Genomic DNA, 26,510 nt, shown 5'->3' on the forward strand with positions numbered 1-26,510 from the left:
AAACTTGGATTTCTCCCTGCCTCAACCAATATCTTGAGAATTTTTGGTGCAGGAGATGGTCGTGACCATGGAGATGGTCACAAAGAACAGTCACTGACAAGACTTATGATTCATTATAATGAATCCATTCCATGGTCCATTCCCTGCACACCATATGACGGGCGTCACAGCCTCCCCAAGGAGAAGGGAGGTCAAGGGGTGCAGTCATGGGGGATTTCTGTATTCACAGAGCAGCCTGTGCAAGTAAGGAAGGGCGCAATGAGAACAGGACCCTTCCCTTTATGTTTCTAAAATGTGAGATGAAATGAGATCTGAATTTGAAATGATCTGAAATGAATGTACAAACATTTTCATTTCAGCTCTGTAGAGTGTGTGGCATCTGGAAAAGGGTGGAGGACTTTGGAACGGGTCCAAACAGATGCCCTTCAGTTCATTATCTTTCACCCTGCTCCAAAGAAATCTCAAAGGATCAGCAGAGTCCTCTGGAGTTTTCCTGTTTCTCCAGGATTTTCCTTCCATCCTTCACAAGGCAGTGCAGCAGTTCTGTTCAGAGCCTTCCCTGGGGGGCGCTTCAGTTTTCATCCACAGCCTTTTATAGGTACCCCAGAATCGCCCAGGTGACAGAGTTGCTTCATGTTGTTCATTCAGCTGTGGAAAGATACATTCCACTGACTTCTACTATTACAAGAGTGGGAATAAAGCATTTCTCTGGCCATTTTCTCCATGCTATGCTTGCCTGATCCCAACACCTGGGGCTGGAGAGGAGGCAGAGAATTGTCTTTAAGGAAGTGGAATGTAATTGAGAGAGGCACCTCTTCCCTGCTATACATACAAAGGTATTTCTTTTATCCAACTGACTCTTGCAATCAGACAGATTTTCAAAACAATACAAAGTCTGTTTCAAATGTGGATTGAATGTACACATCAAGAGCAGTGACTGCTTTTTAAAGCGTCTTCAACACTCTGAACAATTGTTCGTCTCTGTTCTGCCTTGATGGCTTCCCACTGGAACATCTTGCACATTGCCATTTGGTTCTTCCTGGGCAAAGATGGCTGTGCTAAGAACCTCAAAGGGGTGGGGAATTTTACCTGGGCCATCTCGTCTTTGTTGCCCACAGATACAGCCTGCTTGACCTTTGGCAGCCTCATCCGTTTCCACTCTTCATTTATTCTGAAAAATTACAACAGAATTTAGTGGGTCTGGGACTTGGATGCATCGATACCCCAAATATACATTGGCTATAGACCAGAGGGACTGCCATGGCTTCCCCCAGAGGATCCTGGGAGTCATCATCTGGTGAAAGTGCTGAGAATTCATACTGGCCCCACTCTCAGAGCCAGAGTTCCAGTCTCACAGTTCCAAGGACTTCCTGGATGAGTGAACAAACATTGAACCAGATGAAGGCTCCTGTGCAGACATGTCTGTTGTGGGCTTTTTCTGAACAATCTGGGCATGGCAAAGAAAATGAGTGCTGTAAAGAGAGGCCAACGGTGTGTCCACATTTGGAAACCCACAGTTGGGTTCAAAGCAGGTTTACTCAGAAGTGGGTCATGCATAGTTCCACAGAATTTTTTCCCAAGTAAGTATGCAAGAGAGTGTCACCCCCTCCATTACAACTGGAACAAGAATGTGACTCCCCCGCCTTTTTGGCTACAATATACAAAAGACTGTAAAATGTTTCTAGAATTAAAGGTAATATTTTCATTGTGTGTGTGTGTGTGTGTGTGTGCGTGCGCGCGCGTGCAAAGTTTATTTATTTATTACAGATACAGGTAAGGAAAATGGGTTAAATTTAGGGCTGGGACTACATAGGTTACACATGAGGATATTGGCCATAGATTACAACATGTCTTAATCCAAAAAAGAAATCAATAACGACTGAAAAAGAAATAGTCATTGATCCAAAAATTATCATATTTGTCATTATACTAATTAATGATTTAACTAAACAATCACTATTGTTTAACTAAAATTATTTAGATAATTAAAAAAATTAATTAAAAAAAATTAAAGGTAATATTTTCAAATACTCCTATTTTACCCCTGTTTTAAAATATGCCACACCTGAAACATCAATGTAATGGTCACATTTAGGTTTTGAAAGTGAAACATGACCTCAGAATTTAAGTGGTGGGAATCCATTGACTGGTCTTGACTGTTTTCATTTGGGCAGGTTTTGGATATGCCACCCACTGGCCCAAAATCAGAGCCAACGATCACAGCATGTCAGCTGCCAGCACATGACACACCATTAATTGCTGCACATGACTGCAAGGATATGAGTACTAGAAATGAAAGCAGCATCCAAGGCGTTTGAACTCCAGGGAAGATCTTATGTGATTGTTTTATAAAAAGAATGGGGAGTTCAGCCAATGGCATAACTAGAGGGGGTGCAAATCACTAGGTTTTGCAGGGAGCCTCACCGCAGCGTGCAAGCAGCCCCCCCTCCCCTTGGAGCCATTGTAGGTGGTAGGAGTAAAATAGAGGCATACACCTGGTTCCAAAGAGGAGGGGGAGAAGCCACTTGCATGTTGCGGTGAGGCTCTTTACAAAACTTAGTGCTTTGCATCCCCTCTAGCTATGCCACTGGATTTGGCTCTCAGATGAGTTACAGGGACAGACTCTTGACCCTAGGGTAGCCCCATCCAGGATGGAACATTTGCAGTGCATGTGTCAAGATCAGGGGAGGGGGCCTACCTAAGCCACTTACTACTAATTCATTCCCTGCCTGTTGCTTTCAGCATTGGCGGAAACTGAGTTTGCCTTACCGGTTCCAGTTCTTCTGCACTCCTAAGGCCAAGCCACAAAGAACAGCAGCACAGGTTGCTGCAATGAATATCCCAGCCAGGATCTTGAACAGGTGGAGGTCTGAGAGAACTGCAAACACACAAAATGCACAGCAGAATCCCTTTCAGCAACTTAAAACACACACCCCCCATCTTGACATGTGGGGGTGATTTATGGGATCATAAGAATTACCTCGCTTAAAAAACAATGTTTTGTTTTTCCAAAATGATTTGAAATTAAATACGTGTACAAACTAAACAGACAAATACTTTGAAAATACAGAATTGTAAGAACAGACTATTCTATCGCATGCATAAAGAGTAAAGGGTTGGGAATTCAAGAAGAAGAAATGCTCTCCTTGAAATGGCTTTTGATTCTGGTGGTGTTTTAAGTGTCTGTAATCCTTAAGAATCCCCTTGCTGAATCAGACTGAGGGTCACACATCTAGTTCAGCATCCAGACCAGCCACAGCTGAACATGCGTAGAACAACACAGGAACAGCCCTTCGGCGTTCCTACCTAAACCAAACCTCCCTCATACACCACTAGGGGACGTCCGATGCCCTAGTTTGGCAACCTTCATCTGATCCAGTCCGGCCAGTCATGTTACAGTTTCACCTCCAACCTCTGGTTTGCACATTGCCAGGGTCTGCGAGGCCAGGCCTGGGCTGCAAGCGTCCACCTGTAAATCAGACTTATGCAAACCTTTCGACTATGCAGTAGATTCCAAGAAGCATTTGCCTTCCTGATGCTTTTAAAACTGGAGAGGAATGCCAGACTGAACCTGGGACCTTCTGCATGCAGAGCAGTGATGATCAGCCACTGAGCGACAGTCTGTCCCTACCTGAAGATCTCTTAAGGTTGCCCAGCCTTGCCAAACACCTCCTGTAGTTGGGAGTGGAGATGCATTGGCTTCACACCCCCAACACTCCCATCTCTGCTGCTGCCACCCCCAGAAGTCCGACTCACTCTCTGCGTCGAAGTGCACAGTGCTGGTCACATTGCCAAGGAAATTGCGGGCTTGACATGTATAGTGCCCCGAATCTTCAGCTGTGACATCTTGGATCTCCAGCCTCAGACTGTTGTAGGATGGGACTGCCGCAAAGCGCTGGCTGGCTGTGGAGTGGGGACTGTGGATGCCGACCAGCAGCTGCCCTCCTTTGAAGAAGGCCAGTTCAGAGCGTGGGTGGCTGTCAACCTTGCAGCGAATGATGCCCACCTTCCCATTCCGATTCTCCAAGAAGGCGCTGATGGAGGGGTTCTTGGGTGCATCTGTATGGATAAGAGCATCAGAATTATCTGCTGGGTCAGACGAAGGTCAGCTCATGTAGTCCATTGCTAACAGGTGGATAGGACTAGAGGCACAGGGATCGGAAGCCCAGGGTGGAGGGATAGACTGGGATGACTCCAGAGGGCACATGTGTTCATCTGCTTGCTTTGGAAGCCTGGTCCAGATCTCTTTTGGTTTCCAAATCTTTGGCAGAAAATATCCACAAGGTCTCAGCTTCTCTCTGCAGTCATGCGGACTGTAAGCTTCTTCTTCAAGTATAAGTTGGAACTTCAAGTTCCCCTAACTGCTAATTGGGTAAGAGGCACTTTTTAAGTGGGTGCTCTTCTTTTATTTAGTGGGGGGAGAGTAATTGACCCTCCTCACCCCAGCACTGTCTTTTCTAGTGACTGTCTGCTGGTGTCCTTTTAGATTGTGAGCCCTTTTGGGGCAGGGAGCCATTAGTTGTTTGTTTGATTTTCTCTGTAAGCCACTTTGTGAACTTTCTGTTGTAAAGCGGTATATAAATGCTAATGCTAATGCTAATGCAAATAATAATAATAATAATAATAATAATAATAATAATAATAATAATAATAATAATAATAATAATCAATCAATTAATAAACCGAGATTTTCCTTCAGATTTGGCTGATGATGGTGGAATCACCACTACAATTAGTGTGCTCAATTATAGATGTGTGAAGACAAAAAGCTTTCTGCTTTTATTTTAATTAAAAGAGATTCTTATGGAATCTGCCACATAGTTTGTAGCATTGTCAGAGAGGGGGCAGCGGTTCACAGCACTGCAATGAACCGTATAAGTGGCTTCTCCCACTCACCAGTGGGGCACTTTGGGGCAGCGATGGCAAATGCATTGCAGCGCCTTACCACGCTGCCCCCTCTGGTTACGCGACTGACCATGGTGCTCACAGGTTAACAGCACATTATGTTCAAGTGTGGGCAATGGAGCCTCAATGCCACCCTTTTTATGTACATAAAAAACTTCAGGAAAAAATAAAAGCGAGGAAAAGGCTGTTTTTCAAGCAGCCAAGTGGCAGCTGCATATCTCTTTCTCAGCCTGCTCTGTGTTGAGATTTTCCATCCCATGAAGAATTCCTGCTTCCCTGTCTTTTGATCCTGCAGGAAGAGAAGCTGCTGGGGCCACTTCAGATCAGAGAAGTGGAGGGAAGGGTAAGTTGAAACCCCTCCCAATTCCTGTCCCCCCCTTTCCCTGCTCTTTGCTCCACTCCGGTGATTTAGGGGAAGGGGAAAGACTTTGGGTGCATTCACTTGTGTGAAGAGGGAGAAGAGGCTGCAGGCCAGGAAAGTGACAGAGGAAGGACAGTTGCCCCTTCCTCAAGCCACATCAGCCTCAGGTCTGGGAAGGGAGGGGCTGTGTCCTCCCTTCCACTGAGCATCCCAGTTCTGCATAGTCAACCCAGAGCCTCTGCAGTTCTGCAACCCCAGGCCAGTTGCTTAGACTGCTCTGGGACTGGGCCAGCCCTGTACAGTGCAGTTGCACCTCCACAAACAAATCCCAAAACCTACAACTTCACTCACAAAAGACATTCAGGATGACCAGGGCAGAGGTCACACTCCCCTTTAGCCCCGAGGCCTGGCAATGGTAGGAGCCAGCATCTTCTCTGGTGACCTCCTGCAGGACCAGCCAGGGTTCCAGACCCTCCTGCAGCCACTTGCTGTTCCTGTACCAGGTGTAGTTCATCTCTCCCATGGTCTGACCCACAACCACACAGGTCAGGTTGATGGTGGCTCCTTCTTGGATGTCTGGTGAGGGCTCAACTGTGATTCTTGCACCTGCCAGGGAAATGAGCCAGAGAGACAAGCAGGACTTAGAAGCAGCAAGGGGGCATCTTAGAGACAAACCAAAGAGCTTCAGCAGAAGACTTTGTGGGCAATGCTTCACTTCATCAGGTGCATGAAGATGCAGACGAGATGAAGTGCAGTCCACAAAAGCTGCCGTAAACTGGGTGGTCTTGAAGATGCCACCACAGTCTGGGCTGTTCTGGACTGAAAGAGCCCAACCGGGTGACCCATCTGCTCTCTTGGGTCCTGCTCTCTTGGGAGAGGAGGCAGCTTTTGGAGGACGTTTCCACCAGAAAAATTCACTCCCTTTCAATGATCTGAGGAGGGGGGCTGAAAAAGGAGCAGTCATCTTTCTGTTTCAGAGTGAGGACAAGTGGGAGGTGGAGGAGGAAGAGGAAGAATGGAATCATGGGAAAGCAAGACAGAGCCCTGCCTGCTTCCAATTCAGCAGCAAAGTGAGTGCGTGCGTGTTCCTGGTGTGTGCAAAGGGCAGGGCGACAAATCAGGCCACTGGGAAAGGGGTCACTTCTCCAGCACCCCCAGCCACAAATGGGTGTTCCCCCCCACCCAGGGGCCTCTGAGGAAAGCCTCCCGTTTGCAGAGGGCAGAGGAAAGAGGAGGCAGCCGTTCTCTGCTGAGGGAGCCTTCTCTAACTGGTACCCAAGGGTGATAGGCACTGAAAGGGTCTCAGGGCTTGGCAGAGGTGCCCTTTGAGAGTTCTGGTCCTTTGGCAGCTGCCCAGTGATGCGGACCCTGGAAAGGCTACTCACTCTCCACACTGAAGTGCATGACGGCTGTGGAGGTCCCGTAAGTGTTGTTTGCTGAGCACAGGAACTGCCCTTCATCCTCCAAGAGGACCTTCTTGATTTCCACCTTCAGGACATTGGAGGCCAAGTGGACCTTGAACCGTGGGGCAGGCAAAGTGCCAGAACTCCTGCTGGAAGCCACCATCTCCGCTCCTCTGTACAGAGCTAGATCAGATGGTGGGTGGCTCTCGACTGCGCACTGGATGACAGCCTGGTTCCCAGTCTGCGTCTCCAGGAAAGAGGTCAGGGAGGGCTTCCTTGGGGCATCTGTGGGGAAGAGATGAGGTCAGGTCAGCTACAAAAGGACTTTTTTGTGGAAAGGGGGGAGATATCAAGGATGCAAACTGAGTGCCACCTTCACGCTCCAATCAACTGCACAAACCAGTAATTTGCAGGCTAATTTAGCTGTCAGTTTTGCTTCTGCCCCCCAGGCAGAGGGGCAGGGGAACCTCAAGGGGACCGGCAGCCTAAAATTAAGAGGTAGATTCATGGTACTAGTTTTTCCCAAGCTGGACCCGGGCCAAAAATATTGATTTGACTGACCAGAGCACCTCGACTGCCAGAGCAGTCCCACTGCTGGGGGCCTGGTTCCCCCTCAGTCTAAGAGGAAATTCTCCCTGTAATGTGCACAGACTCACAGAGCACCTGCAGACTGGCAGGCGGAGACTTCCTGACTCCCTTCTCGTGGCGGACTTGGCAGGCGTAGGCTCCTGTGTCAGCCGGGGTCACTGCCTGGAGCCGAAGGGAGGCGGCGGAGCCTTCAGTTTGCCACTTGGAGTTCTTGTACCAGGTATAGACAGCTTCTGACGGGGCACTGGCATCTTCACAGGTGAGGGAGACAGGGTCCCCTTCGCGGATGTCAGAGCCTGGCTGGATCACCACCCTTGTTGCTACAAGAGGGAGGAGAACAGGTAGAGCTGAAAAGGGCTGCGGAGAAGGAATGAAGGAGCCCTGGGAACTCTGGTCCTGAAAACGTCATGTATGTAATGATATGAAGACAGGTTGGAAAACATCCAGGTACGCTTGTCAGAGAGACAAGACTGAATTCAGTCCCCCATCAAGCACCTACTGAGTTTCTGCCCATGTCGCATGCGGAACAATCCACATGTCCTTCTCCTTGTCCTGCAAGCAGAGGTGGGACAGGCAGGTTTGTGCCCCCAAATTCTCACCAGTGATAAAATGTGCGAATGATCCCAAGCGGGCCCCTTACTCACTCTCAACAGTGAGGTCCAGGGAGGTGCTTGTCTGGCCAATGGCATTGCTGCTCAAGCACTCGTAGATCCCTTCATCGTCTAAGCAGATGTCTTTGATCTCAAGCCTCAAGGAGTTTGAGGAGGAAACAGCACTCAGCCTGTGGTTTGGCTCCCCACTGCGGACACGGAAGGCACTTGCTGCCAGGACTTTGCTGGCTCGGAGGAGCGACAGTTCTGACAGGGGGTTGCTGTCGACCGTGCAGACAATGATGGCCGCCTTCCCATTCGGACTATCCAAGAATGACCTCAGCCGAGCATTTCTGGGTGGATCTTCCAGAAAAAGAGGACAGAAATGAACAGGGCTGCTGGTTAGTTTCCACTTCCATACACATTGCCAGGGCGAGTTTCCAGTCCAGCCAGCCACTCGCAGGACTTACAGAGGACATTCAGGGTGCCCAAGGAGGAATTCCGGCTCCTTTCTGGTGTCTGCACTGTGCAGTGGTAGTATCCAGCGTCGGCAACCGTGATGTTGGGAAGTGCCAGAGTCTTGGATGGTCCCTCTGCAAGCCACCGGCTGTTCTTGTACCACGTGTAGTGCGGCTGGCCAGCTGTATCACTGTCGACTGCACAGGTCAGGTTCACCGAGTGTCCTTCAAGAACATCTGAAGGAGAAATCCAGATCCTCGCAGCTAAAGAGATGGAACATGGAAGACAGACAAACAGAAGCCTGTTCAGGGGAAATCTAGAACGGAAGGCCTCTGAACATACCCAGAAAATGCCATTTCCTGACCTTCCACCTCCCTCAGTAGCTGAAGGGAATGGCATTGATGCTCCTACTCACTTTCTGCCTTGAGCATCACCGAAGAGTTCATGGTGCCGTAAGGGTTGGTGGCAGAGCACAAGTAGTCTCCTTCATCCTCCATAACCACATCCCGGATCTCCAGTCTCAGGCTGTTGTACGTGACAGAGCTGCTGACCCGGTGACTGCGTGCGGTGCTGGAGCCAAAGCTGGACGCCAAGAGCACGCCTCCCTTGCGCACAGCCAGCTGGGCCTGCGGCTCACTGTCAACAGTGCAGTGGATAATGGCCACCTGCCCATCCTGTGTCTGAAGGAAGGAACTCACCCGAGGCTGCCGAGGTGGGTCTGAGGCGGGAGAGAGAGGGCAGGGCCAAAGTGAACAGGGATCTCCCAGCACCCATCACCAGCCCTTCCTTCACTTAGAAGACAGATTGAGGAAGCTCACCGCTGGAGGGACAGCAGCTCAGTGGCAGAGAAGCTGTGTTTTGTCCCCACAAATGTCTCCCCTCTTCAATGAATCTCATGTCGCTGCTCAGCTCGGAAAGACCCCTCTCTGCCTGCTCCCTTGGCAGGCTGCTGCCAGTACGGGTCAACCCTTCCCACCAATGCGCCAGCAGTTTGCACTGCCACAAAGCACTCCACAGCTGTGCTGGCAGATGCATGTTCCGCCAATGGCCATCTTTGAGCGTTGAGGAGAGAGTGGGGCCAATCGGCGCCAAGTGCTGCGGGTCGACTAATTCCAGTTACAGGTGGGGAAAAAAGCGCCACTCACAGAAGACAGTGATGCTGACAGATGGAGAGATGCTTGTGCCGGTCTTGTCGGGAGGGTGAGCCTTGCAGTGGTAGGAGCCGGCATCGCTGCTGGTTACGTGTTGGAAGGCAAGGGCGCCACTGTCACTGTCCTGAAGGCGCTTGCTGTTTTTGTACCAGGAGAAGGTGGCGTCCTCTGGAGCACTGCCCATCGTGTCACAGGTGAGAGTGAGAGCGTCTCCTTCCAGCAACTCTGGGGATGGCTCCACCAGGACGCGGGCCGCTGGCAGCCAGAGGAAGGAAGGAATGCACAGAGCACAGATGAGACGATAGTTTGGCAGAGCAAACATAAAATCCTGACAGATCTAAAGAACGGCAGGAAAACAGGTCTGTGAGTCCTTGCTGCAGAACCACAGCTGTGGAGACATGAAATCATTTTGGTTTTGCTTCTTCAGTTTATCCCCTTTTCTCTGAAATGGGAACCCAAAGCTATAGAATACCGCAGAACGTGACATTTTCTGGAGAATTCAGTTTTCTGAGAATTTGCATTAACCCATCTTTGCCTGCACCACATTTGGTCCCTGTTGCATATATGCAACGTTGGGCAGAAATGGCTTAAAGGACTGACCGTAGTCTACCTGCTTCTGAATTATGGATAACAGTCATGATATATTTACACGTAGTTCCACATTTTTTTTTTCCAAATAAACTAAAAACAAGAAACATTCCAAAGTTATATGTTGTTGACACTTAGGAATGGTAGCGGTGGGTCTTTCGACCCCAGAAAAAAACATTCCAACCCCCGGAATGTTAAATCCAACAAGGGCATCTGTGCAACCTGAGCCAAATCAATCGATTTACATTGAAGGGTGTTGGGGAGAAGGTTCTATAAAAAGGAAAGATGAACAGATGCAAGAGTGTCCCCAATGCTGAACAGAACTGCAATGTCGTTCCCCTTACTTTGCACACGAAAGTACAGGAGTCTGGAGGAGGAGCCGTAGGGGTTGGTGGCCGTGAGGTTGTAGCTGCCTTCGTCCTCGGGCCCCACGCCTCTCACCTCCACCCTCAGCGTGTTGCTGGCAGTGGTGATGCTGACCCTCTGGGAGGCCGTGCTGGTCTCTGAGCCGCTGAAGGCCACAACTTCATTCCCTTTCTGCAGAACCAGTTTGGAAGGGGGGTTGCTGTCCACCGAGCACTGAAAGATGGCCACCCTTCCTCTTTCTGTCTCCACAAAGACGGCCACCTGAGGCTCTTCAGGAGGGTCTGAAAGAGCACACAGAGCATTGATCTCACGTCCTTTGGCATACTTTATTCTAACCAATCGCTATAGCATACATTGCCAAGTTCCTAGCAATAAATCACTTGTGCGTGTGAGGCAAACCCAACGACCTTCCCCCCCCCCCCACACACATGACGTAGGACAAAACCTGGGCTTGCTGAAGAGGAAACAGTATGTAGCACAGGCCAGGCCTGGCTCTTCGGTGTTTATGCACAACATGTGCTTCAGGACATATTTTCACCAGCCTGACTCACTTCAGGTATCAGGGACGACTCCAGGTTGTGAGTCTCGGGCAGGAAACCCACCCTAGTGAGCCCCTCCTTGTGCATAAAGCATGTGTTGGCTCATCCCATGACCACTTAGCTACTGCATCCATTTTGGGGAGCCCTTGCAAACCTGGGGTTCCTGTCACCTCCTGTGTGGGCAGGAGGAATTCAAAGTGGCTGCTTCTGCCTTGGTGCTGGCAGCAGCTACTGCCATTTTCATTCCAGGAAAAGGGTACGCTGGGGGAAGGAAAGAGGGTGGTGGGTGCAGGGCTGCCTCTCCTCACCATCCCCCCTTCTTGCTTGGACTGCCAGGAGTTCTACTTCTCGAATGCAAACCCTGTTGGCTGAGCAATGATAAGAGAAACGATTCAAACCCTGGCTTGGTAACAGCCTCTCAGAAGGAAGCAGAGAGGTAGGGGCTCTTACACAGCACAGACAGGGTGGCCGGGGCAGAGCTCTTGCTGGCGCTCTGGGTCTCCACCCGGCAGGAATATGCACCGGCCTCTCCTCTTGCCACGCGTGTGAACACCAGGGAACTCCCAAGGGCCTCAGAGAGACGGAGACCGTTCCTGTACCAGCTGTAGTTGGCCAAGGCGGAGGAGTCGCCACTCACGGCGCAGGACAGCTGGGCCTCCTCACCTTCGGGCACCTCTGAGGATGGTCTGATGATTATTTTGGCAGCTAAATGAGGGAGACAGTGTGGAAACTTGTCAGAGAAAGAGGGAAAGGACAGCACAGCAAGTAGCTTTTCACAGCCAGTGTTGATTCCCAAAGCCATTCTGTTGCCATTTGGTGCGTGAGCGAATGGCCTTATTCGGCAGCTGGATTCATTCAGTCGTGGGCAAAGCGTTAGGGAATGAAATCCTTCACAGGCTGTGGCCATGAGGCCCAAGCGGTTCTTACTGCAGCCTGAATTCATTCGGCTTCTCAGGGAACGGAGTGCCACAGGGCCCCTCTTGTTGACGTACTCTCAGCAGTGAAGTCCATGGAGGCACTGGCGTTCCCGTAACGGTTGTGAGCAGAGCACACGTACTCCCCTTCATCCTCCAGCGTCACGTCTTTGATGGTCACCCGCAGCGTGTTGTGTGACAGGGTCACGCTCACCCTGGGGTCGGCTGGTGGGTGGGACTCGCTTGTGGAGCCTACGAGTGCAGGTCCCTTGCGCAGAGCTATCTCCGACGGAGGGTCACTGTCGACGGTGCACTGGAGGATGCCCAGGTGTCCTCCTTGCGTTTCCAGGAAGGAGCTCATCACAGGCTGTGCGGGGAGATCTGCAGTGCAGGAAAGAGCGGATGGCAAGAGGTGAGCAAGCAGGGATCCCACCTGGCCAGAGCTTTTTTCTCACACCATTACCTCTTCCTTGGAACACCCTGGTCAAAAGTCTGCTGTATGCTGCCAGGCAGAGGACAGAGCTGCCTGGCCCCCCAGCCCCTCCATTCAGGTAGCAGGGATTTGGTGGTCCACTAGGGAGTTATTCCCCTGGGGGCTGGGGATAAGAATAGGCCCTCAGTTTGGCTGTACTTGTCGTAACAGGCGACTAAACAGCCACCGGGTAGATGGGGCTCGTCAGCCTGGGAAGGCAGCTCATCTGAGAGAAGGAAAACTCTGATCCCAAACCTCCACTGCCTTGTGGCTACCTCCAGTTAAGGAAAAGGCTTCAGGAGTCAACCTCGAGGCAAAACCCGGAGCCGGAGTCCCTGAGGCAGTTCACGGCTGTATGCAGTCACATTCTGGCAACTCCTGCGACGCCGCTGGAACCAACCGTATTGGCCTCTGCCTTTCCATTGGACCATTTCAGCGATGTGGAGAGGGAGGATTTGCTGCATGGGCAACAGTCTATCCTCCCCCCCCCCCACTCCAGCCACTACCCAAGAGTGACTGTGCCAAGCCAACATTCAGGGCTCCAATTGGGGGTGGGGAGGTCTTGTTGAAATCCAGAAGCCCTGCACTGAGATTCCCCTCCCCAGCGGTTTAGACAAATCTCACCCTTTTTTTAGCATTCTCAAAACGGGAGCCAAGAGAATCAGGACACAGGGGAGGGGAGCAGGCCCTCCGTGGCCTCTTGGATCTACTGGGAAGCTCTCTGGTTAAAATAAGCAGAAGCTGTGCAAGAGCTCAGTCTCCTATTGATTGCAACACACCCTCTTGCTCTACGTTTGTCCCACGTTTCCTTCTTGTCTTTTGTGTTCCCACACTGCTCTCAGGTGCAGTAGACCCAATGAAAACTTCCTAATCCAGTGCATCTTCTGACCAGGCTACCACAGCTCAGCAGAACAACCCATCCCCACCCGCTTCCGAAGACCAAGCCTCCTGGGAGTTGAACCGTGGCTTGCAAGCTGTCAGGGGACTCACACAGCACACGCAGGGTGACAGCGGGTGACGTGTTGCTGCCTTTCCTGTTCTGGGCCACACAGTGGAATGTCCCAGCATCTGCCCTGGTTACGACTGGGAAGACGAGGGCATTGTCTTCCTTGCCACCTTGCAGCCATTTGGCATTCTTGTACCAGGTGTAAGTAGTCCCTTCTTCAGGCCCCAAGGTGGCCAGGCAGGTCAGGGTGACTTGCTCACCTTCGGTGACCTCTGAGGAAGGGCTGACCAACACTCTTGCACCTGCAGGTGGGGGTGGGAGGGGTGGGAGTACCAGAAGAAAAGAGAGGGTGCTTATGAGTTCCTTGAATTCTCAAAGTGGTCAACCAAATAGATTCAGGATTGCAGAATCAAATTTCTCTTGCGGCTAAATCTTCGTCCTGTTGAGTCCTTCCTTGTCTCCTCTCCAAGGCAGAGAGAGAGAGAGAGAGATCATCCCCATGAACCTTCTGACTGACAGCATCATGCCAGAACCTGCCCCTTCCACTCACGAAGCCTGAGTTAGTCCACTAAGGGCGCAATCCTAACCCCTTATGTCAGTGCTTTCCAGCACTGACATGAGGGCAGTGTAGCTCTGGGGTAAGGGAACAAACATTCTCCTCCTTTGAGGAGGCCTCCGTGAGTGACACCCAACTGCAGGATGCAGCACACGTCCCATTGGCACCGCCATGCCAGTGCTGGAAAGCACTGACAGAAGGGGTTAGGATTGCGCCCTAAGTCAATTTCTCTGCGGAGAGTTGTCTCTGCTTTGGGAAAGCAAACTTTCCCAGTTTGACAACAGGTAGAAGGAGGGGAGTTCCTGAAGGGGACACTGCCAGGAAAGCCACACTGAGGGTGGAGCGAGGCTTTCCCAGTTCTCTGCCACAAACAATCAGCAGCTTAAAGACCTGGAACCAGCACTAAAATCTCTGCTGGCTACTTAGCTCCCTCTCTTTTTATTTTGTTAAATAGCAACAACAGGGTGTCTGGCCCAGATCAGGCCTGCTGTGTGTGTGTGTGTTTAACGCATGCTCCCCCACTGTGACCCCAAAGAAGATCTCCTCCCCCCAAGCCACTATTTGCTCTAGTGTGAATGGGAGTGTCTCTTCTGGGGAAAAAAGCAATGGGGGGGGGGGGTCTGATCTCAATCAGGACCACAGTGGAGACAAAAGGGTCAAAGCCCCCCTTCTATGCCACACTCGATCAGGATTGTTCCCACCCCAACTACCCCACAAAGAATAAAAGTCTCTTATCTCTAAGTCTATGCTTAATGGAAGGTGTAGTTTGATCCTCAGTTGTAAGCCCCTGCAGGCAGAGACCTGTCTCTTGGTTGCTACTCTATAAAGCACCCTCAAGTACACTTTTTAAATGGCAGCAACTTTTTGCTTTCAGCTGTGATCAGCTGGACTTGAGGGCAGGAGGAGTCTGACAACCTTGAGTGGAAGGGAAGCCCCTTCCCTTGTAAACAGAGGTGACAACAGAGCGGGGGGGCTGTCATAGAGGATTCGGAGTAGTTCAAACACTGACGTTTGAGTGACTTCTGAAAAGGTCCTCTCATGGCAGCCTCTTCACCACTGAATATAAAACCTGGCTGGTCTAAGGGGCATCTTCCTGAAAAACATAAGGAGGGTTAACTTACTTTGGGCACCAAAGAACCTGGTGCTGCTCGCGTTCCCATATGTGTTACTTGCGACACACTGATATTCTCCCTGGTCTTCTGGGAGCACCTTCTGGATCTCCAGCTTCAAGGAGTTGCGCGTGGTGGTGATTTGGATCCGCTGACTTGGGGCTGAGTGGGCGTTTGTTGTCGCGATCAGTTGCTTGTCCCGGTAGAGACTCAGGGCAGACTGGGGGTTGCTGTCCACCGTGCAGTACACAATAGCCAGTTTTCCTTCCTGGGTCTCCTGGAACAAGGCGAGTGAGGGTGTCCTTGGAGGATCTGCGCATGACAGGAGAGGTCTTGGCATAAGCATCTTCTGAGATGCAGCACCAGGCCAGGAAGTGGGTGTTCCCTCTCCCGTATGTGCTGCTCCACAGTTCCCCACTTCCCCAAGTGGCAGGAATGAGGAGTCACATCAGGGCAGCTTTACTGTGAAGGGAAAGCACTAAAACCACCAGATGTTACTTTTTATAATAGCTAAGTACATGAAGCTGTCCTAGCCTGGATCAGGCCTTTAGCCCATTCAGCCAGCATTCCTAGCAATAGCAACTTGCCAGAATCCTACCCCCTCTTTTTGAACCCTCTCTGCCCCCTGCCTCGCATCAGACTGAATACACAGAGTTCATTACAGGCTGCATAGCATCCCCCTGTCCTGATGGAATTTTTGTTATTACATATGCTACAACCATAATGCCCTTCGGGAAGCAGGCTAGAAATTTAATAAATAAATAAATAAATAAATAAATAAATAAATAAATAAATAAATAAATAAATAAACTCACAGAAGATGCTCAGGCTGACAGCCTGGGAGACCTCACTCCCTTTGTCGTTCTGCACTTTGCATGAGTAATAGCCAGTATCTCCAACAGCAACCTCATGAAACACCAGACTCCGGGCTGTGCCTTCCTTGATCCAGACATTATTCTTGTACCAGCTGTAGTAGATCTCTTGTGTGTCTTCCCCAGGAACATCACAGGTCAAAGTGACCATCTCGCCTTCTCTTACATGTGAAGAAGGGCTCACCAACAGCACAGCCGCTGGGACATTGGGGAAGCAAGCGCAGTAGGGAAAAGCAGATTCAACAACGTACAACGTGCAGTTCCTTAAATAATGCTGAGCTTAATATTGCTGGCAGAAATTTCTCTCTACAGTATGGCTGAGTACCGCCTTCCAGCCCATGTTGTTGCTATTGTTATTCCCAACCATCTTTTGGCAAGTCATTTGGGCTCACTAAATACAATCCATGTGGATTTGATCTGGACATTCTATTAAATATCTTCTCATGGTTCAAAAACTTTATCTCCAGGTCTGGTCTATCTTGGAGACCAAAGAAATTGAAAATCAAACAAAAACAGAAAGATACTGCCCTACACCGATGCAACCACATAGGACAGGGGAATGGGCAGGATTTGACTCACAGAGAAGCAGCAAAACCAGCAGGCGCAAAATGTTTCTTCATGCGAAAAGTTGGACGCTTGACATATTTCGAGGTCAAGCATCCTCATCAGGGAAATTAAAAGCCATGAATGAAAGATAACTCTTAATAAGTAAAACAGATATCTGAACATTAAGATTAATAAGCCACTAAAAGGTGCACAGTATTGACTTATTGGGTACAATCAGACAAAGATTTGTGAGTGGTAAATTTACAATTTGGTCTCTTCGCAAGATTATAATTAAGGCCTGTCACATACTTCGTTGACTCAGAGTTTACCTGGATTATCTTCAGCCACCTCCATTTACGCAGGTACAATAAAAATATTCAGGACTGATTCAAAGGAAAGCCAGAGCTTCCACTGCCCATAAAGAAAACACAAAAACAACATCTGGAGCCTTCCCACACTGTCCCAGGCATATCACCTGTTTGATCTCTACCTGTCAGGCACGGTTCTGCTGCGGATACTCACAGAACACATAGAGTGTGACTGCTTCAGCCACTCCGGTACCAACAGAATTTTCTGCCTCACAGTAGTACAGGCCATAATCACTCCGAGCTGCACTGCGGATGGTTTTGACCCGCTCGTTCCCACGGGCCACTCCGTCTTTGTACCACCTGTAAGCCGTAACCTCTGGGTAGCTGCTGTTAACATTGCAGGTCAGTGATGCAGCGTCTCCCACGCGGATGTTCTTTGTTGAGGGGTTCAGTGACACTTCCAGCCCTTTGGGAGAATCTAGGAGCAAACAAAGAGAAAAGGTGGAAAAGATGCAGAATAAGAGTCAGGGGAAAAAATGGTTGGCAACCTTCAGTCTCGAAAGATTATGGTATAAGCCTACAGCACCCAGTATTCCCAGGCAGTCTCCCATCCAAGTACTAACCAGGCCTGACCCTGTTTAGCTTCCAAGATCAGATGAGATTGGGCATGTGCAGGGTAACAGTTGCTTTGTTTTTGCAAAGATTGTAACAACTTGATTCCGTCTGTCATGGGGGAAGGCTGCCCTCTTTTCGGGGCAAGAACTCATGGGCTGCTGGGAGCAATCCAGTTTGATGCAACTTCCCATTTTCTCTGCACTGCAATAATGCTGAATAACATGTAGTGTAATGTGGTATAATAAAACAATTCAGGGGAATTCAGTGGCAGTTGACCTGCAGGCTTACAAACCAGTTTTTCTAGCTGTACACAGTATGTACAGTTTTGATGAACACTTAATGCACATTCTTGAGTGGCACATGGAAAAGAGAGGGCTGCTTGACCCTTTGCCATAGGTTGGTTTTTCTCTCATGTTTGAGCAGCCTTTTCCCGCAACTGCTTTTCTCCACAGGAGAAAAGATAAAGGTTCCTATACCATTTTTCTCTGTGGGAGAAAAGTTGCTGGGGGCAAGAGGTGATTCTGATTTGAATGAAAGATAGTCAGAGGGGGGAAAAATTAAGCAACTCCTCCTCTCCACCCTTAGCTAGAACTCTGCTCAGAACTGCTGTCTGCTGGGGGTGATTTTCATTAAAGAATACACATGCTACAGTGGAAAGTGACACCTATATAACATGTTGTTTGGTCTTCAGTATGGAAAAACAAGATGCCCTTTCCTTGTCTTCAGTCAGCAGGTGTTTTCCAGCCCACAATCTGAATACTTGAAGCACTTTTCACTTTGATAGATCTGGGGCAGAAAGTTGATTGACAGTTGCTAGAGGTAGATAAACAGATATTCCTCAAATCTGCAAGCAGGGGGTGACTCTACCACCAAGCCCTTCATCACTGAAAGCAACACTGCATCTCTATGTTGTTTCCTGTGCCACCTTCACATATATTCCCTCGATAATGCTTTTTAAGATATGCCAAATCTTCATATCAAATCTTGCATTTCAAATGGGAAGCTGTGAGATGATCTCTTGCCCGGGACCCCATAAGGTGAGATTTTAACCAGAGCTTCCTGGTTTGACCGAGATGCTGCTTTGCTCATAGCGACTGCACCACACTGGCTCACTCAAAATATTCCAGGGGGGCAGGACCTGTTGATTCTTTCCCTGTCTTTACACCCAGAAACAGATATAATTTTCCTGTGCCTGGATTAAACAAAAATGCAACAGATGAGAAATGAGGTCTAGGGTGAGCCCCCAAAGCAGGGACACAGCCGATGTTCTCCCCATCCCTTCAGGCCAGTCTAGATGCGCTCACGTTTCACATTGAGGATGACTTGTCCTGCCTGTGTCTGGGTCCCAACAGACAATGCACAGCTCATCTTCCGATTGTGATCCTGCCAGGAAAGGGAGGTGTTCAGGGTCTGCGTCCTGAGCACCCTGGCAGTGTCCAGCAGGACCGTCCTGGACTCAAATGCGGCCTCTGGGTTGTAGCCCACCCAGCGCAGAGAGATGCTGCTGTAGGGACAGACGTATGGACTGGAGCAGCTGAACGTCACTGATGTGCCTTCCTGCAGATTTTCTGGGAGAGCAATGGTGGGAACAGCTGGAACATCTGTGGACACAGAAAAATGGAATAGGCTTAGGACTAGCGCTGCAGGCTTCTGAGTCACAAGGAATAGCTCTTTGCCCTTTTATACACTATCAGAGATGTCCTCAAAATCTGAGCATTTCTGATTTAGATGATGCACGCACATGTTGTAGCACACATCACCTTCTATGTGAGAGAAAAAGGAGGAATTCCTCTTTCAAGGTGCAGCCACCTGCAGCCTTTTATTAGACACATTTTTGGGTGTTAAATCTGTAGCGTAATCAACCAGGGCAACTTTTTAGTTGTTTAAAAGTGTTTACATAGATTTATCATGCACCTAACCAATGTATCAGTTAAACAACACTGCAGCCTAGGCTGAGAACCTCTGGTATTCCTGCCTTTGTGGGCAAAGGGTTAGTACTTGACCACTTAGCGTGTGGTTGGTCTGTGCAACTCCTTGCCACAGGATGTGGTGATAGCATCTGGCCTGGATGCCTTTAAAAGGGGATTGGACAAATTTCTGGAGGAAAAATCCATTACGGGTTACAAGCCATGATGTGAATGTGCTACCTCCTGATTTTAGAAATGGGCTATGTCAGATGCAAGGGAGGGCACCAGGATGCAGGTCTCTTGTTATCTGGTGTGCTCCCTGGGCATTTGGTGGGCTGCTGTGAGATACAGGAAGCTGGACTAGATGGGCCTGTGGCCTGATCCAGCGGGGCTGTTCTTATGTTCTTACTTACCGGTGATGGTCATTTGAACCCTTCTCTGAGCTGACCAGCGGTTTCTCTCGCTCATCTCAAACCGGAAGAGGTACACACCACTGTCTTCAGTAGTCACACTTCTCAGAAGCAGGGAGCAGTTACGCGCAAGAGGGTCACCAAGCAGTTCTGTGCGGTCTCTAAATTGGGCATCTACAGCATTGGGAGTTGCTGAATGGTAAACCACGGTCCGCTGGCTTGCATAATCTTTGTACCAGATGGCTGTGATTTCTGTGACAACCACATCACTGGGGTAGCTGAAGGTACAGGGGATCAGCACACAGGAAGCTTTGACACCCTGCACATTTTCAGGGTATGTGACAGCCCATGAAGCAAAGGCTGCAAAAAAGGGCAAAAGACATGAGGATAGAGGAAGTGATCCAAGGTGTGATGGTCACTACAATGTTATTGGGTTTTGTCTACCCTCTGAAATTTGTATTGGCTTTATACCAGTTGAATTACAATGATTTCCTCCAAATGATCCTGGGAACTGTAGTTTATTGATGGTGCTGAGACTTCTATGTTAACCCCCAGCCCCTCTCACGGAACAGTAGTTCCTGGGATTCTCTGGGGAGAGGGAATGGAATGGAAAGCCACTAGAGGTGGATAGGGACCCAGCATTGTTCCGGAGGCTGGTCTTTCTCAGGGGAATGTACTTAAAAAAACAAAAACAAAAGATAGTTAAAAAAAAACTTCACTAAGCAAATCCTAAAGAAACCTTCTAGGATTCTTCTGAAAATTCTGATCTAGGCCTGATCCAGCAAGATGCTTCTTACATCCTTATGCAAGAGTGAAGACTCCAGATCACTTCAACCAGATTAGTTATTTATGCCTTAACCAGTAAATCTCTACAGTAGCACTTGCCCTGCAAATTTAACCCAATCCATGGGCCACGGGGATTCTGGCTCTTCCCTGGATGAGAGGGTGAAAGGAATATACAGGCTGGATCAGGGCAGCAGTCCTTCTACTCTCTAAAGTCTTCTGTCTCCAGAAATGCACAACCTCTGGCAAGCTTGCTCTGCTCAGAGCTACTTGTGGCCTCCCATCCAAGCTCTCAACAGATCTACACCTGAGTCGTCATCAGCAATGGGATGCAGCATTCGTACTTAACAAATACAGGTATACCTTGGAGGGCATAGCCGGCAAATCCCAAAAGGAGCAGGAGCAGGGCCATGGCAGTTCCCACTGGTTAGCCTGGTGGTAAACCCTGGAGGAAAAAATATGAAAGGACCGTGGTTAGATGCACGACCATAATGCCCTTTGCGGTTACAGAGAGGAGTCCTAACAGGCTGAGCTACAACCTGGGTGGCCCCTGGTTTGAATCTTGCTAGATGAAGACATCTCGGTGGCCCCTGGCAAATCATTCAGTCTTGACATTCCCAACTGCAGTCTGAAGATGACAAGTTGATTTTGTACGGGGCTGTTACAAGGATCAAAACACAATCGTGCACATGAAGCAAAGCAGAGCCAACATTCTTCCCAGAGCTTGTTTCATTCCAAATGTGGTTTGGGGGGAAAGTGACAAGGGAAGTCCCCCACCAAACCTTCTCCTTCACTGCCACCCCTGCTTTGTGGTCCCAGAGGCAGTAGGGGCAATCTCAATTCTGCTTCACTTTGACTAGTGGGTGTCTTGATGAAGTGAGTAGAATAACAGCCCTGTTCCTGTTCTAGCCCTGAGGCCTTGTGGGTTAAAATAAGGGAGAAAAACCTCATTGGCAGCCTGGATGAAGACAGCCACTGTTGGCAAGCCCTAACCCCCCCCCCCCAATTGCCAAAATGTTCCCAACTTTGCAGGGCAGCGAACAGGGCGATGAAGGATCTGTGGGGTCATTAGGAGGCACAAATGTCAACTGCGTGACTGTCTAGATGGGTCTGATTCACAGCTGCTCAAAGGAATCCTTCCACTTCCACCTGCACCCATTTGAGTGACAAGAGTGCATGACAGAAGCATCCCACTGAAAAGGGCAAGGCTTAGCAAACCAACAACATCCGGTCTTTGCCCACAGTGTGGCTATAACATGCATGAGCCATATTTCTGGGGCCACAAATAGCTGTACTCTGGTGACATCTGCCTGGAAGGGAAGGAAGGCAGCACTGCCCTCCGTCACTTGCTGCAAGCCTTCCATCTGTTTCCTGGGCTCAGCTTTGCACTCTGCTGCCCTACTGAGTTTCGTTTCTTCTGGATCGACATCTACCACAGTAGTTTCAGTTTAGATTCCTCCATCTGCAGCATTGACAGTGGAGGTCAGACCCACAAACACCTCCTAGGATACCCTGTCAGCATTAATGTCTTCTGGGTCATCTGGGTTAACGTCTTCAGTCTGCCTGAGCAGCTGATATTCATTCAGCATCTGTAACTGTGGTCCCCGAAGGTGCTGCCGGTGTTGCAGCAGACATCATTTTAGGAGAGGCATTCCCTCTTCTTTCTTTCACATACAGGGAAGGGGGCCTCTTCTGAGATGGTGCCTGACATTTGCAGTTTGGATAAGTCTTTCCATCTAATACATAATTGTAAATAAAATAATAATAATCAACTGACTGATGAATCAAGGGGTGAAACCTGTGGAGTCGATCACAACACCTCTAATCAATTGATCCCACTAATTAATCAACAAAAGATAGCAGTCCTACTTTTTTTATCTGCCACTAAACACTTCAGCCCAGAAGTTAAGGTGCCCTGGCATCAACCATGAGGTACTGGGTGATTTCCTGCTATTACAGTCCAATCCTATTCTTGTCTACTCGGAAGTCCCATTGTGCCCCATGGAGCTTATTCCACGAAAGGTTATATAGAAATGTAGGCAAATACACTTAATATCTCACCTGTTTTGTTCTTTCCAAGATTTTTCTAGGCTGCCCTGTGAGCTTGAATATATCCCAGGAATAAAAGTTTGGTGAGGGTGCTGGACTTGTTCTGTCAGAGACCTTTAGCCCTCTCCCCCCCAGGCTGTAGTTCCCACTGAGAACAAATGACCAGCCTGAATCCTGACATGGGTAGATACACAAAGAGCAGTGAGCGGAGCTTGCAGGTGTGATCTCCTTTTCTGCTTGGGGGCTCTCAAGGTTGGACAAGCTCCTGAATACTTCACACAGAATGTGCCATCTTTAGGTGGTGGTGAGCCTGGAGATGGCTCTTCTAATCACCCTCATCCAGAACAGTGAAAATTGATTTCTGTGCAGAGATCTGGATGCTGCTTTGCATGGAAAAGGGTGCAGAGGAGCCTGGATTGGAGAACCTGGGCCCTGGTTTCTGCTCTCCTATGAAGAGCGCCCCCCCCCCCCCGCTGAGTCAGTCACTCTCCCTCAGCCAGAAGGCCCTCCAGGCACTGAAATGCTGCCCTGGACTTGTGGGAGGAAGTCGGGAAAGGAGTGATGAGGCCAGAAGGTTTCACTGCCCACTGAACCCCATCACTCAAGGTTGAAAAGCCTTCTTCCTGTTCTTTGTGGGAACTGACATGGGCAGAAAGAGCATTTTAAAACTTGAGTGATCAGCACAGATTGATAGTCGAGACCCACAAAAACAGGTGTGTTTTGCTCCTGTGGGTGCCGGGGCATGTTTTGCTTATGTTCTCCGCAGCTTTGCTCTCTCCCCAAAGGAGAACTCTAGGAGGAAGAGAGGCTGCCAGAGGGGCTGCACCTGAAGAATCTCTGCATCTTGACTCAGGGCTTGCAACCCGTCCCCCCTTTCTGCTTTTACTGAATCAGACCATTGACCCATCTAGCTTGGTGCTGTCTGCACCGAGTAGCAGCAGCTCTGCAAGGAGTGAAGCAGGGTCTCTCTCTGCCCTACTTGGACTGCAGCTGGGAGCTGTAGTGTAGCTACAGGAGAGCAGCGTGGGAAGTACTGTGCTGTGTGATCAGTCTCTCCCACTCACCATTGGAGCCATTCTCAACAAAAACATCCAGAAATGCTCTGAGGGCGAGTGGGAGGGGCTGGTTAAACACTGTGTTGCCGCACCTGCAATACTTACCCTGCTGCCGCCCCTGTAGCTATGCTACTGGCTGGGGCTTTCTATACACAAAGTACAGGAAGGGGGGGCTCTGCCACTAAACTCTGGCTCCTCCTCCAGCACTCCTGTAAAGCTAGGAGAAGAAGCATAAACGCATGGACAGACATTTCTGCATGGGTTTCCACATGCATGCTTGACAACTACATTGCACAGTCATGACCTGCATGTACGAATGGGCCTCTGCCAGTGTCACATCACAGACAGAATGTTCAGCTGCCGCGCTTTTCATGGAGTCTGTTCATGGAGCCCATTCATACTTTTGACTATCAGTGAAGAGAAATCAAGTGACGTAAGGCATCCATATGTGAACCCCTCCTGGATGACAGACAGCTGGAGGTGTGAACAGGCTCCATTGAAACACATGGTGGGTGGGGCGATGAGCTTCTCTCTGTGGTGGTGAGCCCACAGTAGCTCATTCACACATCTGAGACATCCATTGCAATGGCATTTCCCTGCTGATCAAGGTGTGAATCAGTCCTGAGATGGCAGATCTTCTATCAGCAAAGATGACCAAATTCCCTCCAACCCATATTAGCGTGGCCACATAATATACCAGGCAAGATAATCACATCCTCTTCAAGAAGTCCTCATTGGATAGGGCTTCTTGAAAGTCTCCTCTCTAGATCATCCATACCATGGTTTATCACCTGGTTATAAACACAGTCAAATCATATCCAATTTACATTTATCAGCTTTAGAGAACTCATGGCTGCCACAAGCCTTGCAGAGTTAAAGCCAATGGAGTCACTGCAAGGGGGGTGGACAACACCAACACAATGACATTTATATAAGGGGTGGCCAAACTGTGGCTCATGAGCTACCCACAATTTGCAGCTTCTGGAACTGCATTGAACGGGGCCAGGCAGGAGCCAGCTACTGTTTCTCCTGCTGCAGGAGAAGATGGAGGAGGTGAGGAGAGAGGTGTGGTGAGGCAGCCAGCAAGGCCAGCTCACAGTGAGAGCTGATTGAGGAGAGAGAGAGAAAGACTGGGCAGTGGGTGCTGCTGGTCGATGTTTCTGATGGCTGGTGGTGGTGGAGTGGCGTTCAGGGAATGTGAGGCGGAATGGAGGAAGGGGGATGGAGCCTCACCAGTGAAAGGGGCCTCCTCTGATGCTAGACTTCCATGGCAGAGGCGGCTGCAGGAGCAGGCAAAGGAATCCACTAGCCTAGCCAACAACCACAGGAAGCAGGCAGGCAGAAACCCCACACCTGCGCCCACCATTTTCCCTGCTCTTTGGCAATGCATGACCATAGAGGGTGATACCAGCCCTAGTGCTGCCACTGGTTAAAGCCAGCCCCAGCATGTCCATATCTGAGCTGGGGGAGGAATCCTGTTTCTCTGGGTTCTAACCCAACAGCCGAGCCAATCTGCAAGACCACGTTGTCTTCCAATACCAAGTTTAGCTCAGTGCCGTTTTTGCAGACTGTTTTTCCCAGAACTCCTCTTTCAGCCATATTTACAACATACCAGTGAAGAAGGTGGATCAACTTCCTTCCCCTTGTGCAGACAGAAAACAAGAGCAAGAAATAGCAGCCAAAAATCTGCGGCTATCAAGACTGAAGCAAAATCTGCAGCTATCAAGACTAGCTGAAGCAAGATTTGAACGCAGGTCCTGATGGTGTCGGGAAAGTTCTTACCGTATCGTGGGTTGAAGTTCCTGCAGTAGCTCTTGTCGCCCTTTGGAACTCCCTGCCCCAAGAAAGCCCCAGACTGGAGCTGAGCAATTATGCTTGCTATTCTCAGACTCCTCATGGATGCTAGACCTTAAGGGCAGAGTGGTCCAGGAGTCTGCAGAGCTTCCCTTTTTGGGCAGCTTTATTGCCTTCAGTTTTGGGAAGTTCCAGATTGTGTCAGCTGCTCTGACTCCTCATTCCAAGTCCAACGGCTTCAGCTACTCCTTTGTGCTGATGGGAGTCTTTGGGAGGACAGCAGCAGAGTTCAGTTCTGGGCAGTTGAAGACAACTGGAAAGGTCCAAAGGGGGAGGGGAAGAGATGCTAAACAGTTCATCAGGGCAAATTCCATGAGGAAGGCAGAAAGAAGGGGGTCTGCTTAAGCCTAAGGAAAAGATGATGAGGGCCAGAGCTCTTTGAATTGTGCAATGCCACTTAAGCCCGGAAATCACAGAATTGGCTGTTGGGTGCTGTCACATCCAGTTAGGCATGTACTTTGTCAAGCTGCCCGAGCCTGATTCTCCGCTCTTCCTGGATCTGCATGGATCGGACTGATAAGATAAGAAGACCACAGCTGGGCACAACCAAACTGGTGGTCCCTCCAAGTCAGCATCCTGTTTCCCACAGTGGCTGACCAGATGCCCCTGCACAGGGTGGGAGGGCCATAGTCCACTGTGGTCTTGCCCCTTCCAGCGACTGCAATTCCCTTGCAGAATGCTTCAAAGCCAGCCATGACACATAGTCACCATGGCTAGTAGCCCTTACCTGAACATTTCCCACCCCCTTTTAAAGCCATCTAAGCTGGGGGCAATTGCCATCTCTTGTGGGAGCCAGTTCTGTGCATTCACTGTGGTGGAGAAGGAGTGCTTCGGCTCTGCACTGAATACCCTGCCACTCAGCTTCACTCCATGACTTGAGTCCTTCTATGGTGATGACAGGAGATGAAACGCTTTCCATCCACTCACTTCTTCCACACTGTGCATCATTTGAGAAGCCTTTATTATGTTCTTGGGCTGCAATCCTTCCTTGGGACGAAGCCCCACTGAGCTGGGCAGGGCTTCCTTCCAAGAAAACATATGTAGGATTGGGTTGTATTTCATGTCTGTCAGATGAAGAAGCCTTCAACGCTTCAGCCTTTCCTCAAAGGGAAGCTGCTCCAACACGTTGACCATTTGGAGATCCCGTTATGCACATTTTCCAGC

General features: G+C 49.6%; 1 protein-coding gene across 2 annotated transcripts; it reads right to left on the reverse strand.

Annotated features, from left to right (window-relative positions):
• Nucleotides 1–25,408, reverse strand: SIGLEC1 (sialic acid binding Ig like lectin 1). 2 transcript variants are annotated; one of them, XM_066632630.1, is made up of 22 exons: nucleotides 25,275–25,408; nucleotides 20,752–20,833; nucleotides 19,609–19,965; nucleotides 18,593–18,889; nucleotides 16,888–17,151; nucleotides 15,763–16,017; nucleotides 14,960–15,259; nucleotides 13,327–13,584; nucleotides 11,943–12,245; nucleotides 11,401–11,655; nucleotides 10,390–10,692; nucleotides 9,452–9,712; nucleotides 8,722–9,024; nucleotides 8,318–8,542; nucleotides 7,902–8,210; nucleotides 7,326–7,577; nucleotides 6,652–6,954; nucleotides 5,618–5,872; nucleotides 3,757–4,059; nucleotides 2,770–2,878; nucleotides 1,090–1,171; nucleotides 1–648 (listed from the first exon to the last, which is right to left on the reverse strand). In XM_066632630.1, the coding sequence occupies exons 2-22, from the start codon at nucleotides 20,798–20,800 to the stop codon at nucleotides 523–525; spliced, it is 5,169 nt and encodes a 1,722-aa protein (XP_066488727.1). In that variant the 5' UTR covers nucleotides 20,801–20,833; nucleotides 25,275–25,408; the 3' UTR covers nucleotides 1–522. The 2 variants fall into 2 exon arrangements, with proteins under 2 accessions (XP_066488727.1, XP_066488726.1); XM_066632629.1 differs by having other exon boundaries at nucleotides 8,318–8,569.
• Nucleotides 25,409–26,510: the final 1,102 nt, after the last annotated feature.

Source organism: Tiliqua scincoides, chromosome 6, assembly GCF_035046505.1.
Source record: "Tiliqua scincoides isolate rTilSci1 chromosome 6, rTilSci1.hap2, whole genome shotgun sequence".
Classification (NCBI taxonomy): Eukaryota; Metazoa; Chordata; class Lepidosauria; order Squamata; family Scincidae; genus Tiliqua; species Tiliqua scincoides.